This window comes from Callorhinus ursinus, unplaced genomic scaffold, assembly GCF_003265705.2.
Source record: "Callorhinus ursinus isolate GAN/ISIS: 27379988/994484 unplaced genomic scaffold, GSC_fseal_2.0 scaffold1, whole genome shotgun sequence".
Taxonomy (NCBI): Eukaryota; Metazoa; Chordata; class Mammalia; order Carnivora; family Otariidae; genus Callorhinus; species Callorhinus ursinus.
In genome coordinates, this window is record NW_027397063.1 from 62,355,585 (window position 1) to 62,376,368 (window position 20,784).

The 20,784-nt window shown below is 39.6% G+C and overlaps 2 protein-coding genes and 1 pseudogene across 7 annotated transcripts in view; 1 reads left to right on the forward strand and 2 right to left on the reverse strand.

The window, feature by feature from the left end:
• Window positions 1–594: 594 nt before the first annotated feature.
• CEP19 (centrosomal protein 19) lies at window positions 595–6,014 on the reverse strand. 6 transcript variants are annotated; one of them, XM_025876154.2, is made up of 4 exons: window positions 5,626–5,719; window positions 5,411–5,542; window positions 2,587–2,727; window positions 595–1,976 (listed from the first exon to the last, which is right to left on the reverse strand). In XM_025876154.2, the coding sequence occupies exons 2-4, from the start codon at window positions 5,433–5,435 to the stop codon at window positions 1,615–1,617; spliced, it is 528 nt and encodes a 175-aa protein (XP_025731939.1). In that variant the 5' UTR covers window positions 5,436–5,542; window positions 5,626–5,719; the 3' UTR covers window positions 595–1,614. The 6 variants fall into 6 exon arrangements, with proteins under 6 accessions (XP_025731939.1, XP_025731976.2, XP_025731947.1 ...); XM_025876191.2 differs by lacking the exon at window positions 5,411–5,542 and having other exon boundaries at window positions 5,626–6,014; XM_025876162.2 differs by lacking the exon at window positions 5,411–5,542 and having other exon boundaries at window positions 2,587–2,786; window positions 5,626–5,735.
• Window positions 6,013–20,784, forward strand: part of PIGX (phosphatidylinositol glycan anchor biosynthesis class X) — a gene marked incomplete at its 5' end in the record, with an annotated part of 35,082 nt that continues 20,310 nt past the window's right edge. The window contains 2 exons of the mRNA XM_025866484.2: window positions 6,013–6,142; window positions 8,670–8,733. Of these exons, the coding sequence (XP_025722269.1) occupies window positions 6,013–6,142; window positions 8,670–8,733 (194 nt within the window). The remainder of the gene's footprint in view (window positions 6,143–8,669; window positions 8,734–20,784) is intronic.
• On the reverse strand, window positions 18,551–19,157 carry LOC112827552 (ras-related protein Rab-5A pseudogene; annotated as a pseudogene).

Here is a 20,784-nt window from a genome sequence, read left to right on the forward strand (position 1 = left end):
TTGACACGGTGTTGCGGTCCAGTAGAGCGAGCTCTGGAGGTGTCTGGGGGAATTCCGGTGTTTGCTGCCGTAACCTTATCAGCCCACCGAGATGGCAATGCAAGCCGCCAAGATGGTGAACGGGGAACACACCTGAAACTAGAGGAACAGCTTTTGTGGTCTATGAAGACATCTTTGATGCCAAGAATGCATGTGATCACCTTTAAGGATTCAATGTTTGTAACAGATACCTGGTGGTTTTGTACTATAACGCCAACAGGGCATTTCAGAAGATGGACACAAAAAAGAAGGAAGAGCAGTTGAAGCTTCTCAAGGAGAAATATGGCATCAACACAGATCCACCAAAATAAATGTTCTCTGCATTTTCATTTTAGACTAAAACCCATAAATGACCACCATCACCCTTCTCTTATTTTTAATTAATGCTGAATGTTGTAATTTCTTATTCGAGATTCAAAAGGACCTGCTTGAAACTTTGATACGTGTTAGAATATGTTATGTGAGTAAATTTGTAATTTTTTGTAAAAAAAAAAAAGAATGATCCCTTTCATGGGGCTTTTAATGGTAAAGAGAGTAGGGATGGAGAGGTAGAAAGACTGAATAATTTTTACAGTTTTATTTAGTATTAATTTCCTTACAGAAAACATAGAATATCTGCCAATTAATATTCTAATAAGAAGAAAGATGTATCTGTACACATATAACCTGGCTCAACAAAGATCTTCTCTTTGTAGATCCAAACTCATGAATAGGCCTAAACTGGCGATGCCTATTATTCATTCATTATGGCTAGATTTCCCATTTTACAAACAAACCTCCTTATTTATGGGAAGAGCTTCAGGGTTTCAGAATATCTTTAGTACAGGTTTCCTGATTCCTGGAGCTGCAGAATTCCCCTGCTGTCCATCAAATGACATCCACTTGCAGCTGCAGGGCATTCTGCAGGGCTACTCTCCTACTCCGGAGTTAAAATACATATATATACATATACTCCAGAGTTAAAGACAAAATGCACACACGATAATCCCCTGGTAACCATACACGCCTTCCAATCTTACCAAACTGTAATATGCTTACTGTCCCTCAAATAAAATGTTCTAATCCCTATCTCTATACCACTACCCATTCCCCCACCCCTTTCTTCTCCCAGCTTCTCTCATCTGGAATTCTATATAAACTTCTTTCCAAACACTACCATTTTGAGGGTCAGGCAAAGTCCCATCTCTCTACTAAAGGACAAAGTCTTCCCTGACTATTCTAACCCTATGGTCATCTAGGCTCTGACCCTCTTTAACTTTTATCACGCATCTGGCTCTAATCTTTTTGCTGCCTAATTCTGTTAATTAGCTTTTCACAAGCTTTTGAATTATCTTCCAATTAGATTGTAAGCTCCTTAAAGGCAGACTCCTATATTCTGGTTTTCGTATCTTCCTCATGCATCTACATAGTAGATACTCTACATGTCCTGGTTTTGAAAAGTAACCTGGTCAATCCAAACTTGACCCAACATGTACATTTAGTGTTCTTTACAGATTTTTCTAGAACCATGTTCATACATCCTTTGTATAGACATGGATTTTCTGCTAGCCCAATCAATTCTTTGAGTTTTTGATATCAGAACTCGTCAGCTGACTCTGTGTCCCAGCCACAAGACTGCAGTTGTTCATCCTGTGGGAACTCAACTTCGATGTCATAAATGAAATTTGGATCATCCTTCTTCTTTTGATTTTTCTCAAAAAGTTCATCCATGATGCTCTTTCTCTTAGCAAGTTCCTTATCATCTAGTTTGTTCAGGTCTTCCTCAGGATCAATTGTTGTTTCCCGTTGAATTTGTTCCATTGTTTCTGCCAAACTCTGCCCCCACAAGTAACCTCGTAAAAAACTGAATAACTTCTCTAGCTGCCTCAGGGACACTTGTTCCAGGTAATTCTTGTGTCGTGGATTATTCTTTAATTGTTCAGCAGCTCTGTTGCAATCTAGGAGGGAAAAATGAAACTATATACCACACACAACAGATACACTGCAAACTACTGAAAGCATTATCTGCTATGAGAGCCAAGTAGCTAAGTGGCTTTTTCAGAATTAATTATTTTGCAGAACTATTATTCCTTTATATCGAGCTTTGAGTGTGGTGGGGGAAGGAGGGATGCATTTTTTATTTCCTTAACTTAAAATCACTTTGAGGAGATGTTAAACACTTGCAACTGGAGAAAACATCCGAGATGAAAAGGATTTATTAGTTTTAGATATTAGTACTGGTACTAAGAAAAAATCAAGATTACAAATAAAAAACACATTTGGAGGGAGAGAAGGGATTCAGTATGATTGAATAATGCTATCTCATTTAACCCATATTATAATTCGGAAAGGGTGGGATTATCAATTTCCATTTACAGATCAGGAAATTGAAGCTCACTGACAATAAGTAATTTAGCTGAGGCTCACCTATCTACCCTGATAGTCATGATTTGAACCTAGGACTGTCTAACTCTGAAGGCCATGCCACTCTGTTATGAGACTGAAATCATTCTTATTAAGTGATTTAGAGAACATTTAAGATAGGAGGTAAGATAAAACATGAGGTACCTGAAAACTTCGAAAAGTTTCGGACTGGCATGATGCGTTGGCGACTTTTCCCCTTCATTTCATTCTCATAGATTAAGATAATAGCTGGAGGCTGGAACCTAATTCCACATTTCTTGGCAGTGCACATCATTCTTACATACACTTCAGGGTAAATCAGAGGAAATCTGATGAAAATGTGTTAGTCACATAATGACTTCCTGCTAAAGGGGAAAAAAATATGTGTTGGATAAATCACACTCGCCAGTACCCCTCCTCCCCAGCAGATCTGGCTCTAGTCCAGTTCTAGAGTTGCATGCTCAGCCTGTCAATTTCAATACTTTGAGACCTACCCTGAAAGTTCAGTTTGGCCCTGGGGTTATCCTTAGTTGTTGGATCCCTGGTTCATTGAGGCATGTAGGTTTGTTCACACATGAGCCTGGAAATGCAGTTTAGTCTGGACCTCTCAGTGTACTGCACTCTTAACCAAAGATATGTATATGAACCCCTAAGTCAGCCCAAGAATCAACTTAGAGGATCTTTTTAATTTACCAATTAAACAAGTATGTACACGTACCCTCTATGGCAAGATACTATGATTTTTTAACCTTAAACATTATGTCCTGAGTGGTTCACCAGCCCACGTCTGTCTCCTCTGCACATTCCCAATCATTTTACTCATCGGGTTTTTTATGATTACTTATTGAATCATTTATCTTCCCTTCTATTCTATATGCTGCAGGAGGGCAGGGAACATATCCATTGTTACAGAATATCTCAGCAAAATACCATACATACTTGTTTAATGTATCAGGGGTGCCTGGGTGGCTCAGTCAGTTGAGGGGCCAACTCTTGGTTCAGCTCAGGTCATGATCTCAGGATAAGCCCGAGCCCCACACTGGGCTCTGCACTCAGCAAGGAGTCTGCTTCTCTCCCTCTCCCTTTGCCCCTCCCCTCACTTGCACACGCACTCGCTCTCTCTCTAATAAATAAATAAATATAATCTTTAAAAAATTTTAATTTAATATACTAATATAAGATACAGCCCCTGTATATCCTTTAAGTGTTTATAGTCTACAAGTCTGATAAAAAATGCAGACCCGGTACAGATTCAACCTCTACATATACAAGGCAATAAAGTTTACATGTTTTTTCTTTCAACTTATTTGTCTATGTTTTCTCAGTTACAAGAAACACAGCTATTTTGCAGTTAATACTTTCTATTCCCTCTTCCTGGTGCCTAATGCCAAAATACACTTAATTATAGGGATTGCTTTAGATAGGACTATGATATTCTCAGGAAGATTTGCAAATGTCAAGGAACCCAGAGGTAAAGCAGCATAGGGTGATGATACCTTTATAAACTTTATTCTGCTAGAGAATCACCATAGGAACATAGTACTTTGGAGAAGACTGGGGGTAGCATGGGGAAAGAGGAGGAGGAAACATATAAAATGATTACCCTTGATTCTTTCTTTTTTTTCTACACATATAGTTTTAGTATAGTATTTTTTATATTATACACCTATTTCCTGCCTTGTAAATTTAACAACTTATGTGATTTTGTCCTTAGATGCTTTACTAAAATGCACATTTCTATGACTTTCAAGTGTTTTGTCCTATGGATATACCATTACCTATACTATTCACTCTTTATTGTTGGACGTCAGAATTTTTACTCTTAAGAAATTAATCAGAGGGTCGCCTGGGTGGCTCAGTCGGTTAAGCGTCTGCCTTCCACTCAGGTCATGAGCCCAGGGTTCTGGGATCCAGCCCTGAATCAGGCTCCTTGCTCAGCGGGGAGCCTGCTTCTCTTTCTCCCTCTGCCTGCCTCTTTGCCTACTTGTGCTTTCTCTCTCTGTCAAATAAATGGATGAAATCTTGAAAAAAAGAAAGAAAGAAAGAGAAAGAAAGAAAGAAAGAAATCATAAAGAACTGCCTTTTCAAATTACTGTGCTCTGATCTGATGCAAACGATCCCACCCCACCCCCTTCTACAAATACTACTCCCAGTTCACGTCCTTAAAATCTAGTCTGTTAGTAAGCTTTCTAGGAGAGCCTACTGAGCACAGTATAAATTCCACGCACTCAAGCAAATAAATGGCTGTATTCATGACTGATGTATGCAATTGATAACAATGTCGCTTTTTTGACTACAGAGGCTTTTTAAAATTTAACTTTTAGGGGCGCTTGGGTGGCTCAGTCGGTTAACTGTCTGCCTCCGCTCAGGTAATGATCCCAGAGTCCTCGGATCGAGCCCCGCATCGGGCTCCCTGCCCGGCAGGAAGCCTGCTTCTCCCTCTCCCACTCCTCCTGCTTGTGTTCCCTCTCTCGTTGTCTCTCTCTGTCAAATAAATAAATAAAATCTTTAAAAAATTTTAACTTTTATTTGTAGTAAAGTAATGTTTATATTGTTTAAAATGTAAAATAATTCTGAGGATTATAACAAAAAACTGTTGTCCTCTGCCTTTCTCTCTTCATAGGCAACCAGTTTCAATTCTTTTAAGTGTTTCTTCCAAAATTTGTCTCCATATTTCTTAGTTTCATGCTTATACTGCTATTTTCGGTTTTCGATAATACAGTCTGACATCTTTCCTCTTGCAGACACCGGTCCTACCTTCAATCTGCACCTGGGCCTACTTACAGATTCAATTTAATTCATGAAGACAGACGATACACTGACCTAACTCTTCCTTCTCGGAATTAATACTTTTCTCCCCAGGAATCAGTGACTGCCATAATCTTGCTAAACATCCCCCACAGCACCTAAAAGTGTACGGATTTTGGCAACAGAGAGACGATCCTCTCCCTAACTCACGTCCCCGCTACTGCAAGACTGACTTTCTTACCCTTAGAGAAATACAGAAAGTGCATCCTCTGCAGGGGAAGGTCTTAAAACAGCCGTGAGAGGTTTGTTTCCACCCAACTGTAGTGCACAGAGGAGCACTTAATTCGACTTTGAGGCCGGGCGGAGCCTGCCGCTGTAGGAAGAGTAGACAGCCATAAACCCGCAGACTTGGCTGTAGGGTGAATTTCCCTACAGGAGGGCCGTATCCGCAAGTACCTGAAGTGGAGGTGGAGACGGAGCTCCCCAATACAGCTCGCAAGACTGCGCGGGTGATCCAGGTCCGGACCGGAGCCCACGGAGTCGTTCCCACAGCAACAGCCCTGGCGTACGTCACGGCGCGTGCGCCGCTCCTCGCCCCGCCCCTGACCGACGGCGAGGGGCGGGGCGGCGAGGGAGCCAATGAGGCAGCTAGGGTTGACGCCTCCCGCAACGCCGGAAGCTTCGGGGTTACTAGAGCTGCGGGGAGCCGGGGAACGGCCGGACCGCAGGCGCACGTACTGTCTTCCGTCAAGGTCACTAACTCCGTGGCAGCACGCTCTACGAGCGGCATAGGCGTGCGCAGTCTCCTCAGTTCGCATTTCGTCCCAGCGCGCTCCTCTGTAGGGCGCGTTCTCCAGCGTCCTGGCTGCCAGGGCCGTGGGCGTCCGGGCGGTGGCCTGGCTGCTCCTCTGGGAGGCGGCTGGACTTACCAGCACACCAGGCACGGACTTCGCCGCCGCGCCCAACTACGCTGGTAAAGGGAGGGGCGGGGCTGCGAGGGCGGGGGGCAGTCCGGACTTTTCCGTTCTCCGAGCTTTGCAAGGTTTGGTACTTCTCCGGACCTCGGTGCGTGGACGTAGAACCTGCTGGGTGACCTGGGGGAGGTTAAAAGCAGAGGCCACGTGCTTCCCACCCTTCCCACCCTACAGGCACTGCTCAGAGGCTTCTCTTGGGTCTCTGGAGAGTCTGGCTTTGTCGTTCAGAGGTAGTATTGGCCGTACTATTACTAAAATACCGTGAGTGAAGTACGGCGGTCAAGTGTCTTGAGATGCGTGAAGCTTGGGACCCCCGAGGGGACCAGCAAGGCCGCAGTGCCCTGTGGGGTGTGAGAATTCCAGTCCAGAATAGAGAGACTGACGGGGTAATGGCGTGGGAAGGGGAGGACAACTAGTTTTGCTTTACAAACTTTTTGTAATAGACTGGATTGGGCTGGAGCTTCTCTTATGACTACCGGCTGGGCAAGCGAGTTGATTCATTTCTTTGGGCCCAAGTTGATGGGCCGCAGTGCTGTGCTAGGTGCTGTGGATCCAGCGCTGAGCTAAATACGGCCCCAACCCTCGTGGAGCTTGCAGAGTAGTGGGGAAGTGCCGTAGTAATTACAATAAGGAAAGTCAGTACAAATTAGGTAAGTTCCTCCATCTGTAAAGTGAGGATATTAGGCTATGTCAGTCACAGCTTTTGTGTCTTCACATATTAGGTTTCCAAATTTATTTGAAGTATTAAGCCAAAATGAATTTTTAAACAACTGGATTTGGTGATCTCTAAAGACTCTTCCAGCCCTGGTATTTTATGATTAAAAAGAGGTCAATTTCCAGAGCCAGTTCAGGCCACAGTAATCAAAGTAATATTTAAGAGGAAGAATCTTGAAGGTCATTCAGATGCAACATTCATTTTGAAAATGGTATTTTTGTTTTAAAAATCATAAACAATCTATTTGCTATACTGTTTGTAAATTAATTTCTACCATCCCAAGATGAATGTGATTCTGTAGTGTATATCCCAATAGAATTTAAGCCTATTAATCTGACCTTTTTCTCCTAATTTAACTCATAGGTAGATATAAATCCTTACTCTCCACCCCTATTAAAATTAAACATAATGAAACATCTAGATTTGTAAAAAAAGATACTCGAGGTTGTTTTTTGGAAATGATTATATATGCTTCTCTGAAGCAAATAAGGATTTTTTTATAATAGATAGGAAAGTGGAAATACCCTGGGCTTTAAAACTCTGGCAAATCTTGCTTCTAATCAGTAACTTACTTAGTGGTATGGCCTAGAACCAGTTAGAAGTGTTTATTAATCAGAGTTTCCTCCTGTGTGCAAATGGCAGTAATTTTGCCTGCCTATTTTGCTAGGTTGTGAAAGTTAAAACATGTGAAAGCCCCAAGTAGAGGGTTTGTCATATGGATATCATTTAATAAATATTATTTTTCCATACTTTTTTCCTTCCCTTGTATATTTCAATGTTTTCATTTTCATACTTTTTCATGCATCTTTTCAGGAATAAATCTAATAGACTTAGCAATACACAATAATATATGGTTTTCTTTGTGTTTGCTCTAATGTTCTTTCCATGCACTTCCAGCTTTTGAAAATGGAGTAAAGGTCCATAGCAAGATACCTGGCAGAGTTGATGGTCATCAGTAACTGAATTATTTATTTATTTATTTATTTTTTAGTTAGAGTAAATCTTAGGCAGGCTCCACACCCAGCACAGAGCCTGAGATCATGACCTGATCCAAAATCGAGAGTTACATGTTTAACTGACTGAGCCACCCAGGTGCCCCTGAATTTTTAATTTTATGATGCTGACATCAAGTAATAGTTTTAATATCTGACTTCTGCATTGTGTCAGTACAGTGCGATTTGGGGTTATTCTAAGTTTATAAAGGAACCCTTTGAATCTTTCACAAGCCTCAGGTTTTTGTTTCTGTTTTAAACCTTCCCAACAGCTCCACAAGGTATAATTGTACCATCTTCTCAGTTTTGTAGGTGTGGGTGGTAGAATACAAAAGTTGGCAGTATGTATCTGAAACATGGTTTCAGTGAACCAGGATTAAAACTTGAGTTTTCCTGGCTCTTTAGCCATTCTTTTCCTTTTGGTGTCCTGGGATCATCTGAATAAAAGAGTATTAATGACAAACACTTACACAGAGCTCTTACTATGTGGTAAGCCCTGTTCTACGTGCTTCTTATTAAATTCTCATGACAGATAGCAAAGAGATAAACTATCTTGTCCAAAGTCACATAGCTTTAAGGGACAGACTCAGATTTGAAACTAGGCAGTTTAACTCCAAAGTCAATGTTTTTAATGCCTAAGCTATATTAGAAGTAGCTTTTTAGATAGCTCAAATTGTTTAAGTTTTAAAAGCTTTTGTTTTGTTTATAGGTTGGTTAGATTTTCCAGGCAAGTAAAGCCTATTCAAACAATTTCTAATTATTTAAATATTCTTTCATTGAGTGCTTATTTTATTTTAAGAAATCTTCTGGTTCTTATAGGCATAAGGGCCACTTGTTCAGAAATTATTTTGAGGCAAGAAGTTTTGAAAGATGGTTTCCATAGGTAAGTTGCCCACTGACTTTTACTTATGTCAAAATACTGTTTCGTATAATTTAGAGCAAAAAATCAATAGCTGGAAAATGGATAAACTGAAAATCTCTTACTTTCTTACAAGTTATAAGTGACAGATTTATCATCTGTGGTACACAGTTTGAAATAATGATCAAAATAACAGTAGAGGGGTGCCTGGGTGGCTCAGTAGGTTAAGTGTCTGCCTTTGGCTCAGGTCATGATCTCAGGGTCCTGGGATGGAGTCCTGTGTCAGGCTCCCTACTCAGCCAGGAGTCTGCTTCTCCCTCCGCTTGCCACTCTCCCTGCTTGCACACACACTCTCTCTCTCTGTCAAATAAATTATTAAAAATAAATAAATAACAGTAGAGAAGAGGAGAAAACAATTGTGTATTATTTACCATGCATGTGTATTTTTTTAAAGATTTTATTTATTTTTGAGAGAGTGTGCGCATGAGCACGAGTGACGGGAGTTGGGGGGGCAGAGGGAGAAACAGACTCCCTGCTGAGCAGGGAGCCCAATGTGGGACTCGATCCCAGGACCCCAGGATCATGACCTGAGCTAAAGGCAGGCACTTAACCGACTGAGCCACCCAGGTGCCCACATGTGTATTTTTAATATATATAACATACATATAGCCAGATTTACTTAATCTTCACAATGGTTGTGAGATAGACGATACCTTTCTTGTTTTTCACTTGATCTTAGCCAGAAGGCCAAAAAGTGATTCCCTTTTTCCTTTTCAGTTGAGAGAAGTAGGGTTCAGAGAATTTAAATAATTTAGTAGAAGTTAGGGTGGTAGGGCTCTAACTCAAATTTATGACTATCATACTCCAAAGCCATGCTCTCATGTACTAAGATATTATATCACCCTAAATCACTGCTTCTGATTTATAAGACTTGGTTCCAAATGACCAAGCTGTTCCCAAAATAGAAATTATTCTCGGGCAACCCTCTCAGGTCCCCTTCCTCTTTGGGAGCTTTGTATTCTATCATTCAGTAAACTTTACTATCGCTCAATAAACCTTGCTTTGCTTCCCACTTAAAAAAATTCTCAAAAATGAATATTTGCTAGTATTGAAGATATTTACAAGACTAATAAAAAGTTGTAGAAACTGTTCTGTAAGAAAAGTTCCCAAACTTTAAAGCTTTTCAAGGTAATTAATTTGAAATGATTCTATTATTTGATATACAAAATCTGATACATTTATTTTTTAAAATTGCTGCATTTTATAAGTCACCTTAAACTGAGACATCTCACTCTCACTCTCTTTAAAGTTAGCCTACATGTGAATGGCTAGGAGGTATAGTAGAAAAAACTTGGGGTTTGTTTTGTTTTTGTTTTTTAACTCAGATTTGGGCTCAGAGTGTAGCTCTATTATTTAGTAACTCTCGGCCTTAGTCAAGCTTACTTAAATCTTTGCCACCTTACCAGTAAAATTAGATAATGATAGTATTTCCTCATTAGGTTCACGAGGATTAAATCTGAGAATATATGGGAAGTCTTTTAATGTAGTGCTTATCACATAGTACATCCCCAGGAAATGTTAGCTCTTATTACAAACAATGAGATAGATGATCAAGTTGGGCAATACAGTTTCAGAGAAAGAGGAGATGTGACTATAAAGTAATAAAACTGATTTTGGGAGGGAAGTCACTTCTAAAAGGAGTTTTTGACTGAGTTTTAGACAAATTTTAAGCAGTGTCAGGGTAGTTATGCCAAGGTTATAGCTGCTTCTTTTTTTTTTAAGATTTATTTGAGAGAGAGCATGCGTGCAAGCGGGGGGAGAGGCAGAGGGAGAGAGAATCACAAGCACACTTCCCATTGAGCACCATCCCAGGACCCTGGGATCGTGACCTGAGCAGAAATCAGAGTCTGATGCCCAACCGACTGAACCACCCACCACCCATGCCAAGGTTATAGCTTCTGTCTTTAGAGAAATTGGTATGTATTCTCAAGAGAAATAGGAAATACTAAATAATGCAAATTTGATAGTGTAATTATAAGTGACTCCAGTGAGGAAGAAAGAAGTTCCTGAAGAGGCTATCGTGACAGCAAAAGTAGCTGTCCAGTTAGAAGTACTGAAGGTAAAAACCAGGACATAAAACCAAGGATGAAGAGTGACAGAACCCATAAGGATAGATTCAGAAACTAGAAATCTCAGTTATTTGAGACCTTCAGAAAAATGCCAGTAATCATTTTTTAAAAAGGCTTTTTAGTTATGTTTAGAGTAGGTATAATCTTGCTGCTAGGGTAGAGGAAGAAACATTAACAGATTATAGAAAGTAGAATTTGTTAGCTTTTCTTATTTCTGTCTTCTTGGTCAAGAAGAATTACTTCCACCCTGGAGAGGGTCAAGCAGATATTGGTAGGAGGAAACTGAAGTGCAGAATATGTAAGGGAATTATATAAAAGGACCTTACTATTATGAATGAGTTTAGGGTCTCCCTTCTGTGATGATCTATAGTTCAGTGCAGTAGAAGAATTTGCTTAAATGATTGCTGAACTTCTGTTTGTAATCTTTGGATAATCTGGGGGTTAGTTAGTTGATGTAGCTTTTGGGCAAAATTCTAGCCCAGATTGTTAGAAGGATGGTTTGTGAACACAAAAGAGGCAGTGGTAGTCTCTGGGAACTAGCATGAATTTATGACAAATTTTTGTCCTATAGATCCACTAGATAGATCAAAGAAGTGCTGTAGATGTAGTGTATCTGATCTTCTGCAAGACTTTTTATGAAGTTTTAACATGTTGTATTTGTGAACAAGATAAAGAATGTGAACTGAAAGATAAAACAGTTGAATGAGTTCATAAAGATCAACAGAGTTATCCAACATGTTCTGATTAATAGATTGAATGTCATCTTGGAGGGAGGTCCTGAATAGTCTCTGTCTTTTTAAATACATATATTTTTTCTAATTATAAAATAGAACATGTTCATAAATACATATGCATTATCTGGAAGAAAAGATATTATAGGTGTATTCTACTTTTATAGAGGAAGAGTGATATAGTGGCTAAGAATGTGGGCATTAGAGTAAAACTATTAGGGTTTGAATCCTGGCCCTTGGATAAGTTAGTTTCTCAGTGCTTCGATTTTTTCTTTCTTTTTCTTTCTTTTCTTTTCTTTTCTTTCTTTCTTTTTTTTCAAGGAGGGAAAATATTTTTGTTTCCTCAAATCCTTTTGGATTTAATTTAATTTAAATCCTTTTGGATTTAATTGATTTGCATATTCTATCTTTAACTTTTACATCACTAGAAATATTTTTGGATGAAAATAGAATATAACAATGCCACAAATATTATTCAAAATTCTTTCAATGAATACAAATTATTAGGAAAATAAAATGCTATGTGTAAAATTACCTCAGGCTACTTGGAAAAATATAAGCCAAAAAAAAAATCCAAAACAACTCTTTCTCTACATAGCTGCTCTTAATAGTCAATTCTTAAAATTGCTGCTGTGTTCTAGAAGCAATGAATCCATAAAAATTTATTGATTGAGAACCAAAACCTAATATCATACATTTATATAAAGTCTCAAAGCATTTCCCCATACCTTTTGAGTCAGAAGTAACAATTTTTCTATAAAGACTGTAACACGGGTGTTTTAAACTTGGTGCTTTGTTTTCTTACAGGTAAAAGAGGAATTATTATAGTACTATTTCATAGTGATTTTTTAAAAGATTTATTTATTTATTTTTGGGGGGAGGGGTAAGGGAGAGGGAGAGAGAGAGAATCTCAAGCAGACTCTGCGCTGAGCATGGGGCCTAAGGACCCCGAGATCATGACCTGAGCCGAAACCAAGAGTCGGTCTTAACTGACTGCTCCACCCAGGCACCCCTCATAGTGATTTTTTAATCAACTTCACTGAGTTTTGACAAGTCTATATACCCACGTAACCACCACCCCAATCAAAATATAGAGTATTTTCATCATCTCCAAAAATACCCATGTGCTGCTGCTTCGAATTACTCTCCCTCACCCATACCCAGACTCAGCTAACCACTGATCGATTTTCTTTAACTATATAGATTTTCTAGAATTTTATGTAAATGAAACCATACAGTATATCTTTTTGATATCTCGGTTCTTTCACTCAGCATTATATCAGTGAGATTTATCCATGTTCTACATGGCAGTAATTTGTTCCTTTTTGTTGCTGAGTACTAAAATTTGTTTATCCATTCACATTTTTATGGCATTGGGGTCATTTCTAATTTTGGGCCATGATAAATAAAGCTATAATGAACATCTGTGTACAAGTCTTTATATGAACATGTTTTCATTTCTGTTAGGTTGCTGGGTATATGGTAGGTGTATGTTGAACTTAAGAAACTGCAAAACTGTTTTTCAAAGTGGTTATACTGTTTTACATTCCTATGAGCAGTAAATGAGAGTTCTGTCCCTGCCACATCGTTGCCAACACTTGGTATGGTCAGTCTTTTTAATTTTAGAGATTCTGGTCGGTGTGTTGTGGTAACACATTGTGGTTTTAATGGGTATTTCCCTGATGACTAATGGTGTTGAGCATCTTTTCATGTGCTTTTTGGCCACTGGTGTATCTTCCTTTGTGAAGCGTCTGCTTAAATCTTGTCTACTTTTATTTAATTATTTAATTGATTTATTTATTTTTAAGATTTTATTTGACAGAGAGAGAGATAGAGAGCGTGCACAAGCAGGGGGAGTGGCAGAGGGAGAGGGAGAAGCAGGCTCCCCGCTGAGCAGGGAGCCTGACATGGGGCTGGATCCCAGGACCCTGGGATTGTAACCTGAGCCAAAGGTAGATGCCCAATCAAATGAGCCCCCCAGGTGCCCCAAATCTTGTCCATTTTTAAACTGAGTGGTTTGCCATCTTATTATTGGGTTGTAAGAATTCTAATTTTTAATTTATCAATTTTTTCTTTTATAGTTAGTGGTTTTGGTTCTGTGTAAGAAATCCATGTCTGTTTCAAGATCATTGAAATTTTCTTTTAGAAGTGTCATCTGGGGCAGTCCTGGATGGCTCAGTCAGTTAAGCATCCAACTCTTGATTCCAGCTCAGGTCTTGATCTCAGGGTCGTGAGTAGAGCCAACATAAAAAATAAAAAAAGAAAAAGAAAGTGTCATATGGGGTGTGATCCATTTTGAATTAATTTTTGTGTGTACTATTAAGGAAGGGTTGAGGTTAATTTTTTTCCTTATGGATATCCAGTTGATCCAACATCATTTAGTGAAAGGATTATTCTTTCCTTAACAAATTACCTTGATACATTTATTGGAAAATTACTTACCTTATATGTGAGGATCTATTTGTGCACTCTATTATGCACAAACATTTGGCAAACTGGCGCAAGGCCAAACCCTGCACATGGCCTGTTTTGTACCACTCTTGAACTAAAAATAAAAATGATTTTTACATTTTTGAAGGTTGTTGTTGTTGTTGTTAAAGGCAAAGAAAAATATGTAACAGAAACCTTATAAGGCTCACAAAGCCTAAAATATTTACTGTTAGGATCTTTACAGAAAAAGTTTGCCAACCCTTGATCTCAACGTCCATCCATATGCCAGTAATTACTACCTTGATAACTGTAGCTTGAAATTACGACTTCAAAACATCTAAATGCTTCAACTTTTTTTTCAAAGTTGTTTTGGTTATTCTAGATCCTTGGCAGCTCTGTATAACTTTTGGGATCAATTTGTAGATTTTTTCAAAAAAGCCTCATGAAATTTTGATTGGGATTCTGTTGAAATTCTTGATCAATTTGTAGAGAAGTGACATGTTACTGTTAATGAGTAGTCCAGTGCAGCATATGGCATCTTCATTAATTTAGGTTTTATCAGCTTATCTTTAACAATACTGTGACTTTTAGAGTATAAGTCTTATGCATCTTTTGTTAAATTTACCTCTAAGTTGGGCAGCTGGGTGGCTCAGTTGATTAAGCATCCGACACTTGGCTTTGACTCAGGTCATGATCTCATGGGTCATGAGATCAAGCCGCTGCTACCCACCCCCCACCCCTCCCAACTCCTGACTAGGCCCCTGCTGAGCACGGAGTCTGCCTAAGATTGTCTGTCTCTGCTTGTACCCCCACTCACGCATGTGCATGCACGTACATGTCCTCTCTCCCTCTCAAATAAATAAATAAATAAATAAAATCTTTAAAACCAAACAAACAAAAAAACCAGGCATCTGGGTGGTACAGTTGGTTAAGCACCTGGCTCTTGGTTTTGGCTCAGGTCATAATCTCAAGACAATGAGATCAGGCCGAAAGTCGAGCTCCATGCTCAGTGGAGACTGCCTGAAGTTCTCTCCCTCTTCCTCTGCCCTTCCCGCTTGTGTTCTTTCTCTGTCTCTCTCTAAATAAATAGATCTTAAAAAAAAATTTTACCCCTAAGTGTTTCATGTTTTTTTTTATGTAAAAACTATTATTTTAAAGTTTTTATTTCTGCTTGGTTGTTGCTGGTAATAAAATACAGTTGATTTTTGTACGTTGATATTGTACCCTAATTCCTTGCTGAGATCACTTATCAATGCCTGTAGCTTTTTCATGGATTCCTTAGGATATTCTACATAGATGATCATGGATTTGTGAAGAAAGATAGTCTGTATGATTTTTATATCCCTGGGCACCTGAGTGGCTCAGTCGTTAGGCGTCTGCCTTTGGCTCAGATCATGATCCCACGGTCCTGGGATCGAGTCCCACATCGGGCTCCCTGCTCGGCGGGAAGCCTGCTTCTTCCTCTCCCAGTCTCCCTGCTTGTGTTCCTGCTCTTGCTATCTGTCTCTGTCAAATAAATAAAATCTTTAAAAAATAAAAAAATAAAAAAAATAAACAACTCTTAATATTGCAGAAAAGTAGTAAACATATATGGAAACTACAGTGTAGTACCCTACTTACAGTACAGTTGAATATTGAATTTAAAATAAGTTTAAATGTACATAGTGCATTGACTTTATTATATCCAAAGGGAACAAAAGCCCCCTTTTTAAAAAGTTTTTTATTGTGTTAATCACCATACATTACATCATTAGTTTTTGATGTAGTGTTCCATGATTCATTGTTTGTGCATAACACCCAGTGCTCCATGCAGAACATGCCCTCTTTAATACCCATCACCAGGCTAACACATCCCCCTACCCCCTTCCCCCCTAGAACCCTGTTTGTTTTTCAGAGTCCATCGTCTCTCATGGTTCGTCTCCCCCTCCGATTTCCCCCCCTTCATTCTTCCCCTCCTGCTATCTTTTTTTTTTCTTAACATATATTGCATTATTTGTTTCAGAGGTACAGATCTGTGATTCAACAGTCTTGCACAATTCACAGTGCTCACCATAGCACATTACCCTCCCCAATGTCTATCACCCGGCCACCCCATCCCTCCCACCCCCCCCACTCCAGCAACCCTCAGTTTGTTTCCTGAGATTAAGAATTCCTCATATCAGTGAGGTCATATGATACATGTCTTTCTCTGATTGACTTATTTCACTCAGCATAACGCCCTCCAGTTCCATCCACGTCATTGCAAATGGCAAGAGCTCATTCCTTTTGATGGCTGCATAATATTCCATTATATATATATATATATATACACCACATCTTCTTTATCCATTCATCTGTCTATGGACATCTTGGCTCTTTCCACAGTTTGGCTGTTGTGGATCATTGCTGCTATAAACATCGGGGTGCACCAAAAGCCCCTTTTAAACCTCTAAACAAAATCAGTAGTAAGTAAACAGATTCACAGACATCTGGTTTGTTTCATTTTTGTTGAAGAGCTTACATGTTTGCTGGAAGTGCTATTCATTAAGATGCATTTATCATGGGGCGCCTGGGTAGCTTAGTCGGTTAAACGTCTGACTCTTGATTTCGGCTCAGGTCATGTTCTCAGGGTTGTGGGATCAAATCCCATGTCGGCCTCATGCTGGGTGTGGGCCTGCTTGAGATTCTCTCTCTCCCTCTCCCCCTCCCCTCTCCAAAAGATGCATTTATCAGTTTCATATTCCTAAAGCCAGCTGTGGTTACATTTGATTTTTTAAGTCTATTTTATTTTATTTTTTAAAGATTTTATTTATTTATTAGAAAGATTGAAAGAACACGTGGGAGGAGGGGCAGAGGGAGAAGCAGACTCCCTGCAGAGCATGGAATCATGGGATCATGACCTGAGCCAAAGGCAGGCATTTAACTGACTGAGCCACCCAGGTGCCCTTAAAGTCTATTTTAAAAATAACAGGACTGGTGGGGCATCTAGGTAGCTCAGTTGGTTGGGCAGCTGCCTTTGGCTCAGGTCATGATCCCAGAGTCCTGGGATCGAGCCCCGCATCGGGCTCCCTGCCTGGTGGGGAGCCTGCTTCTCCCTCTGCCTCTGCCTGCTGCTCTGCCTATTTGTGCGTGCTCTCTGTCAAATAAATCTTTAAAAAAAATAACAGGACTGGTTATAGTTTAGAATGCACTGATGTTCATTTTCTTCACCTGAAGATATCGGACTATTTTCTTTTTCTTTTTTTTTTTTTAAGATTATTTATTTGTCATTGAGAGAGAGTGCGTGAGCGCACAAGCAGGGGGAGCAGCAGGCAGAGGGAGAAGCAGACTCCCCACTGAGCGAGGAGCCCGATGCAAGACTCAATCCCAGGACCCCGGGATCGTGACCTGAGCCGAAGGCAGATGCTTAACCAACTGAGTCACCCAGGCATCCCTTGGGACTATTTTCTTGTGAATTGTTTTGTTTTTTTAAGATTTTATTTATTTATTTATTTGAAGATTTTATTTGAGAGAGAGATAATGAAAGAGAGCACAAGCTGGGAGGAGAGGGAGAAGCAGGCTCCCCGCTAAGCAGGGAACCCGATGTGGGGCTCCAACCCAGGACCCTGAAATCATGACCTGAGCCCAAGGCAGCCACTTAATCTACTGGACTACCCAGGCATCCTTTAAGATTTTATTTTTAAGTAATCTCTTCATCCAACATGGGGCTCATGATCAAGAGTTGCATACTCCACTGACTGAGCCAGCCAGGTGACCAAGTTAATTTGTTAAAATGTGGAATATATGCTTTAAATATAGATACTAGGAGAAATTACTGTTTGTTTGAATTACTGTAGCAAAGTATAAGTATCTTTAGAATCTCCTTTTTAAAAAATAATGTTTTTGCAAAGCCTAAATCAATAAGTACCAAGTCTTTCATAGACTTTTTCATAGAACTGTCTGGTTAACTGAGGTTCCAGATAGTCGTTTGTTAGATCTCTGGTGATGAGAAATGATTTCCCCTAACCTTCCAATAAAGCGAGTAGACACACACAGCTTTCATTTTCTCCTATTACTGAAACAGGCAGAGGGACACATGCATGTTATTAAAAATTAAGTTCAAAACACTTAAAATACTTCTATAGTAGAAATTTGAGGGGCACCTGGGTGGCTCAGTCAGTTAAGTGTCTGCCTTCGGCTCAGGTCATGGTCCCAGGGTCCTGGGATCGGCCCCACATCGGGCTGTGTGCTCAGCAGGGAGCCTGCTTCTCCCTCTCCCTCTGCCTGCCTGTCTACTTGTGATCTCTCTCTCTCTCTCTCTCTCTCTCTCTCTGTCAAATAAATAAATCTTTAAAAAAAAAAAGAAATTTGACTCGGGGCGCCTGGGTGGCTCAGTCCCTCTGCCCCTTCCCTCTCACCGTTCATTCTCTCTTTCTCTCTCTCTCTCTAAAATTAACAAATTAAAAAAAAAAAGAACCTTGACTATCATAAGTCTCTTCTTGGAAGTTGTACTGGACTGGGTAAGTGCACCAATTTCACTGTTACTTACATTTAGGAAGCAAAAGAATATTCTAGCTAGCTCAAAAGGGAGGTTTAATTACACTGACCCCTGGTAGGCTGTGTAGGTTCAGTAAGTTCTGCTACTTTTCTCTGGCAGAATTTGCTCCTGGATTATGCGGTTCATTATTTGGCACCTTATTAGCTATTATTGTAAATATTTCATTCACATTCATTGATGTTTTAGCTGATGTCTCTGTGAATAATAAACTTGTCATCTGCATAGCACTGTGCTTCCTGGAAATCTATAGCTCTTTTATTCTAGGTCAGCTTTGTTTCCTGGTAAAGCTATGACAGTGTTGGGACTTGGTTGCCTCTGAGGTTCTTTAACCCAGTGTTTTGCTCTTGCAAAGGACTCCTCATTTGAGCTCTCCTCTTCACCTATGGCTGACTGAGCTCTTCTGTAGTACATTGGTGCTATAGGCTATAGTATCATTCTCGACCACCTGTATTGCGTATTTCAGACTTCACTGTTGTATTATCATGATAGACAGCTTGGGTTGCAAAAGCAGCCACAGTGGTACTATCTTGAAACCAGACTTGATTAGCCAACAGCAGACTCTCCCAGCAGTATTGGTTTCAACTGGCATATTTTATTTACAGTATTTGGCCTGTTGGGTCTTGTTGCTCCTCAATTGGCCATGTCCAAATTTGAAAGAAGTCCCTAATTTCAGTCTTCTAAATGAATTTCCAGGATGTGAGGTATCCATTTTTTTTTCCTTTCTGGAGGTAAAGAAACCTGAGATTACATAGGCAGCCGTGAAGCCAAAGCCTTCTGGCAGCAGATCCCAGGCATAGCCCGAGGAGACTGAGTCTGAGGCTGTGGCTTTGGTCAAGGCCATGTCTCCTCCTCCTCTTGATTTCTTACTTAATTCCATGTGGTTAGAGACTATACTTAACATGATTTCAGTCCTTTGAAACTTCTAGAGACTTTTTTAATTGCCCAAGCTTACAGTTTTTCTGTAATGTCCTTTTGTTTGGTAGAACATTCTATAAATGTCAGATAAACTTGATTGAAGGTTGTTCATTGCTTTCTGTATCCTTCCTGCTTTTGTACTTATTCTATCCATTATTGAGAGAGGGGTATTAAAATCTCTGGCTGTAATTGCAGATTTATCTATTTATCCTTGAAGTTCTCCCAGTTTTTGCTGTGAAATAAAATACATGAATATTTTGAAGCAGTGTTTTTTAGGTGCACACAGTACATTTAGGATTGTTGTATCTTCTTGATGAATTGATCCTTTTATCTTGGTTTAACGTCCTTTTTTATCCCTGACAATATTCCTTGTTCCGAAGTCTGCATTTTTTATGTTAATGTAGCCACTCCTTATTTTTATTATTAATGTGTATCTTGTAGACAGCATAAAAATTAAGTGTTGCTATTTAACCAGTCTGTCAGTCTCTACATTCTAATTAGAGTGATTAGACCGTTTACTTTTTAATATAAATGTTGATTTGGTTGGTTTGATTTAAATCTACCCATCTTGCTACGTTTTTTCTATTTGCTTTTCTTTTTTTTCTTTTCTTTCTATTTTTAGAGAGGGAGAGAGAGGGGGAGGAGGGGTAGAAGGAGAGGGAGAGAGAAAGTCTTGAGCAGGCCCCTCACTGAGCACGGAGCTTGACTCCGGGCTTTATCCCACAACCCTGGTAACATGACCTGAGCCGAAATCAGGAGTCAGCTCAACTGAGCAACCCAGGCGCCCCTCTGTTTGCTTTTCTTTTTGTCCTAGCTAATCTTTTCTCTCTTTTCTTGCCTTATTTTTGATGAATTGAGTATTTTTTAAGCATTCCACTTTATCTCCGTTTTTGGCTTATTAATGATACTGCTCTCTTTTTTTTTTTAATTTATTTATTTATTTGAGAGAGAGAATGAGAGATAGAGAGCACGAGAGGGAAGAGGGTCAGAGGGAGAAGCAGACTCCCCACTGAGCGGGGAGCCCGATGCGGGACTCGATCCCGGGACTCCAGGATCATGACCTGAGCCGAAGGCAGTCGCTTAACCAACTGAGCCACCCAGGCGCACAATACTGCTCTCTTTTTTTAGTTGGTTGCTTCAGGGTTTACAGTGTGCAATTTTAACTTATCATAGTCTACCTTCCAGTGTTATTCCATACTATGAATAATGTATAAATCTTAGAATAGTTCATTTCTTTCTCCTATCTTTTATGCTCTTGTTGCCATACATGTATCAACTTTATATTTTACTTATAAGCCCTGCTACTGTTAATATTTTTGTTTTGAGTCGTCATGTATTTTTTTCATTATTATTT

Excerpts from the sequence above, each read along its gene's own strand:
- CEP19 (XM_025876191.2), bottom strand. The coding sequence starts at position 5,959 with ATGCCGCTCGTAGAGCGTGCTGCCACGGAGTTAGTGACCTTGACGGAA. Across the intron at positions 2,728-5,625 it reads CGTCTCCACCTCCACTTCAG|TGTATGTAAGAATGATGTGC; the intron begins GTACTTGCGGAT and ends TTTACCCTGAAG. Across the intron at positions 1,977-2,586 it reads AAACTTTTCGAAGTTTTCAG|ATTGCAACAGAGCTGCTGAA; the intron begins GTACCTCATGTT and ends TTTCCCTCCTAG.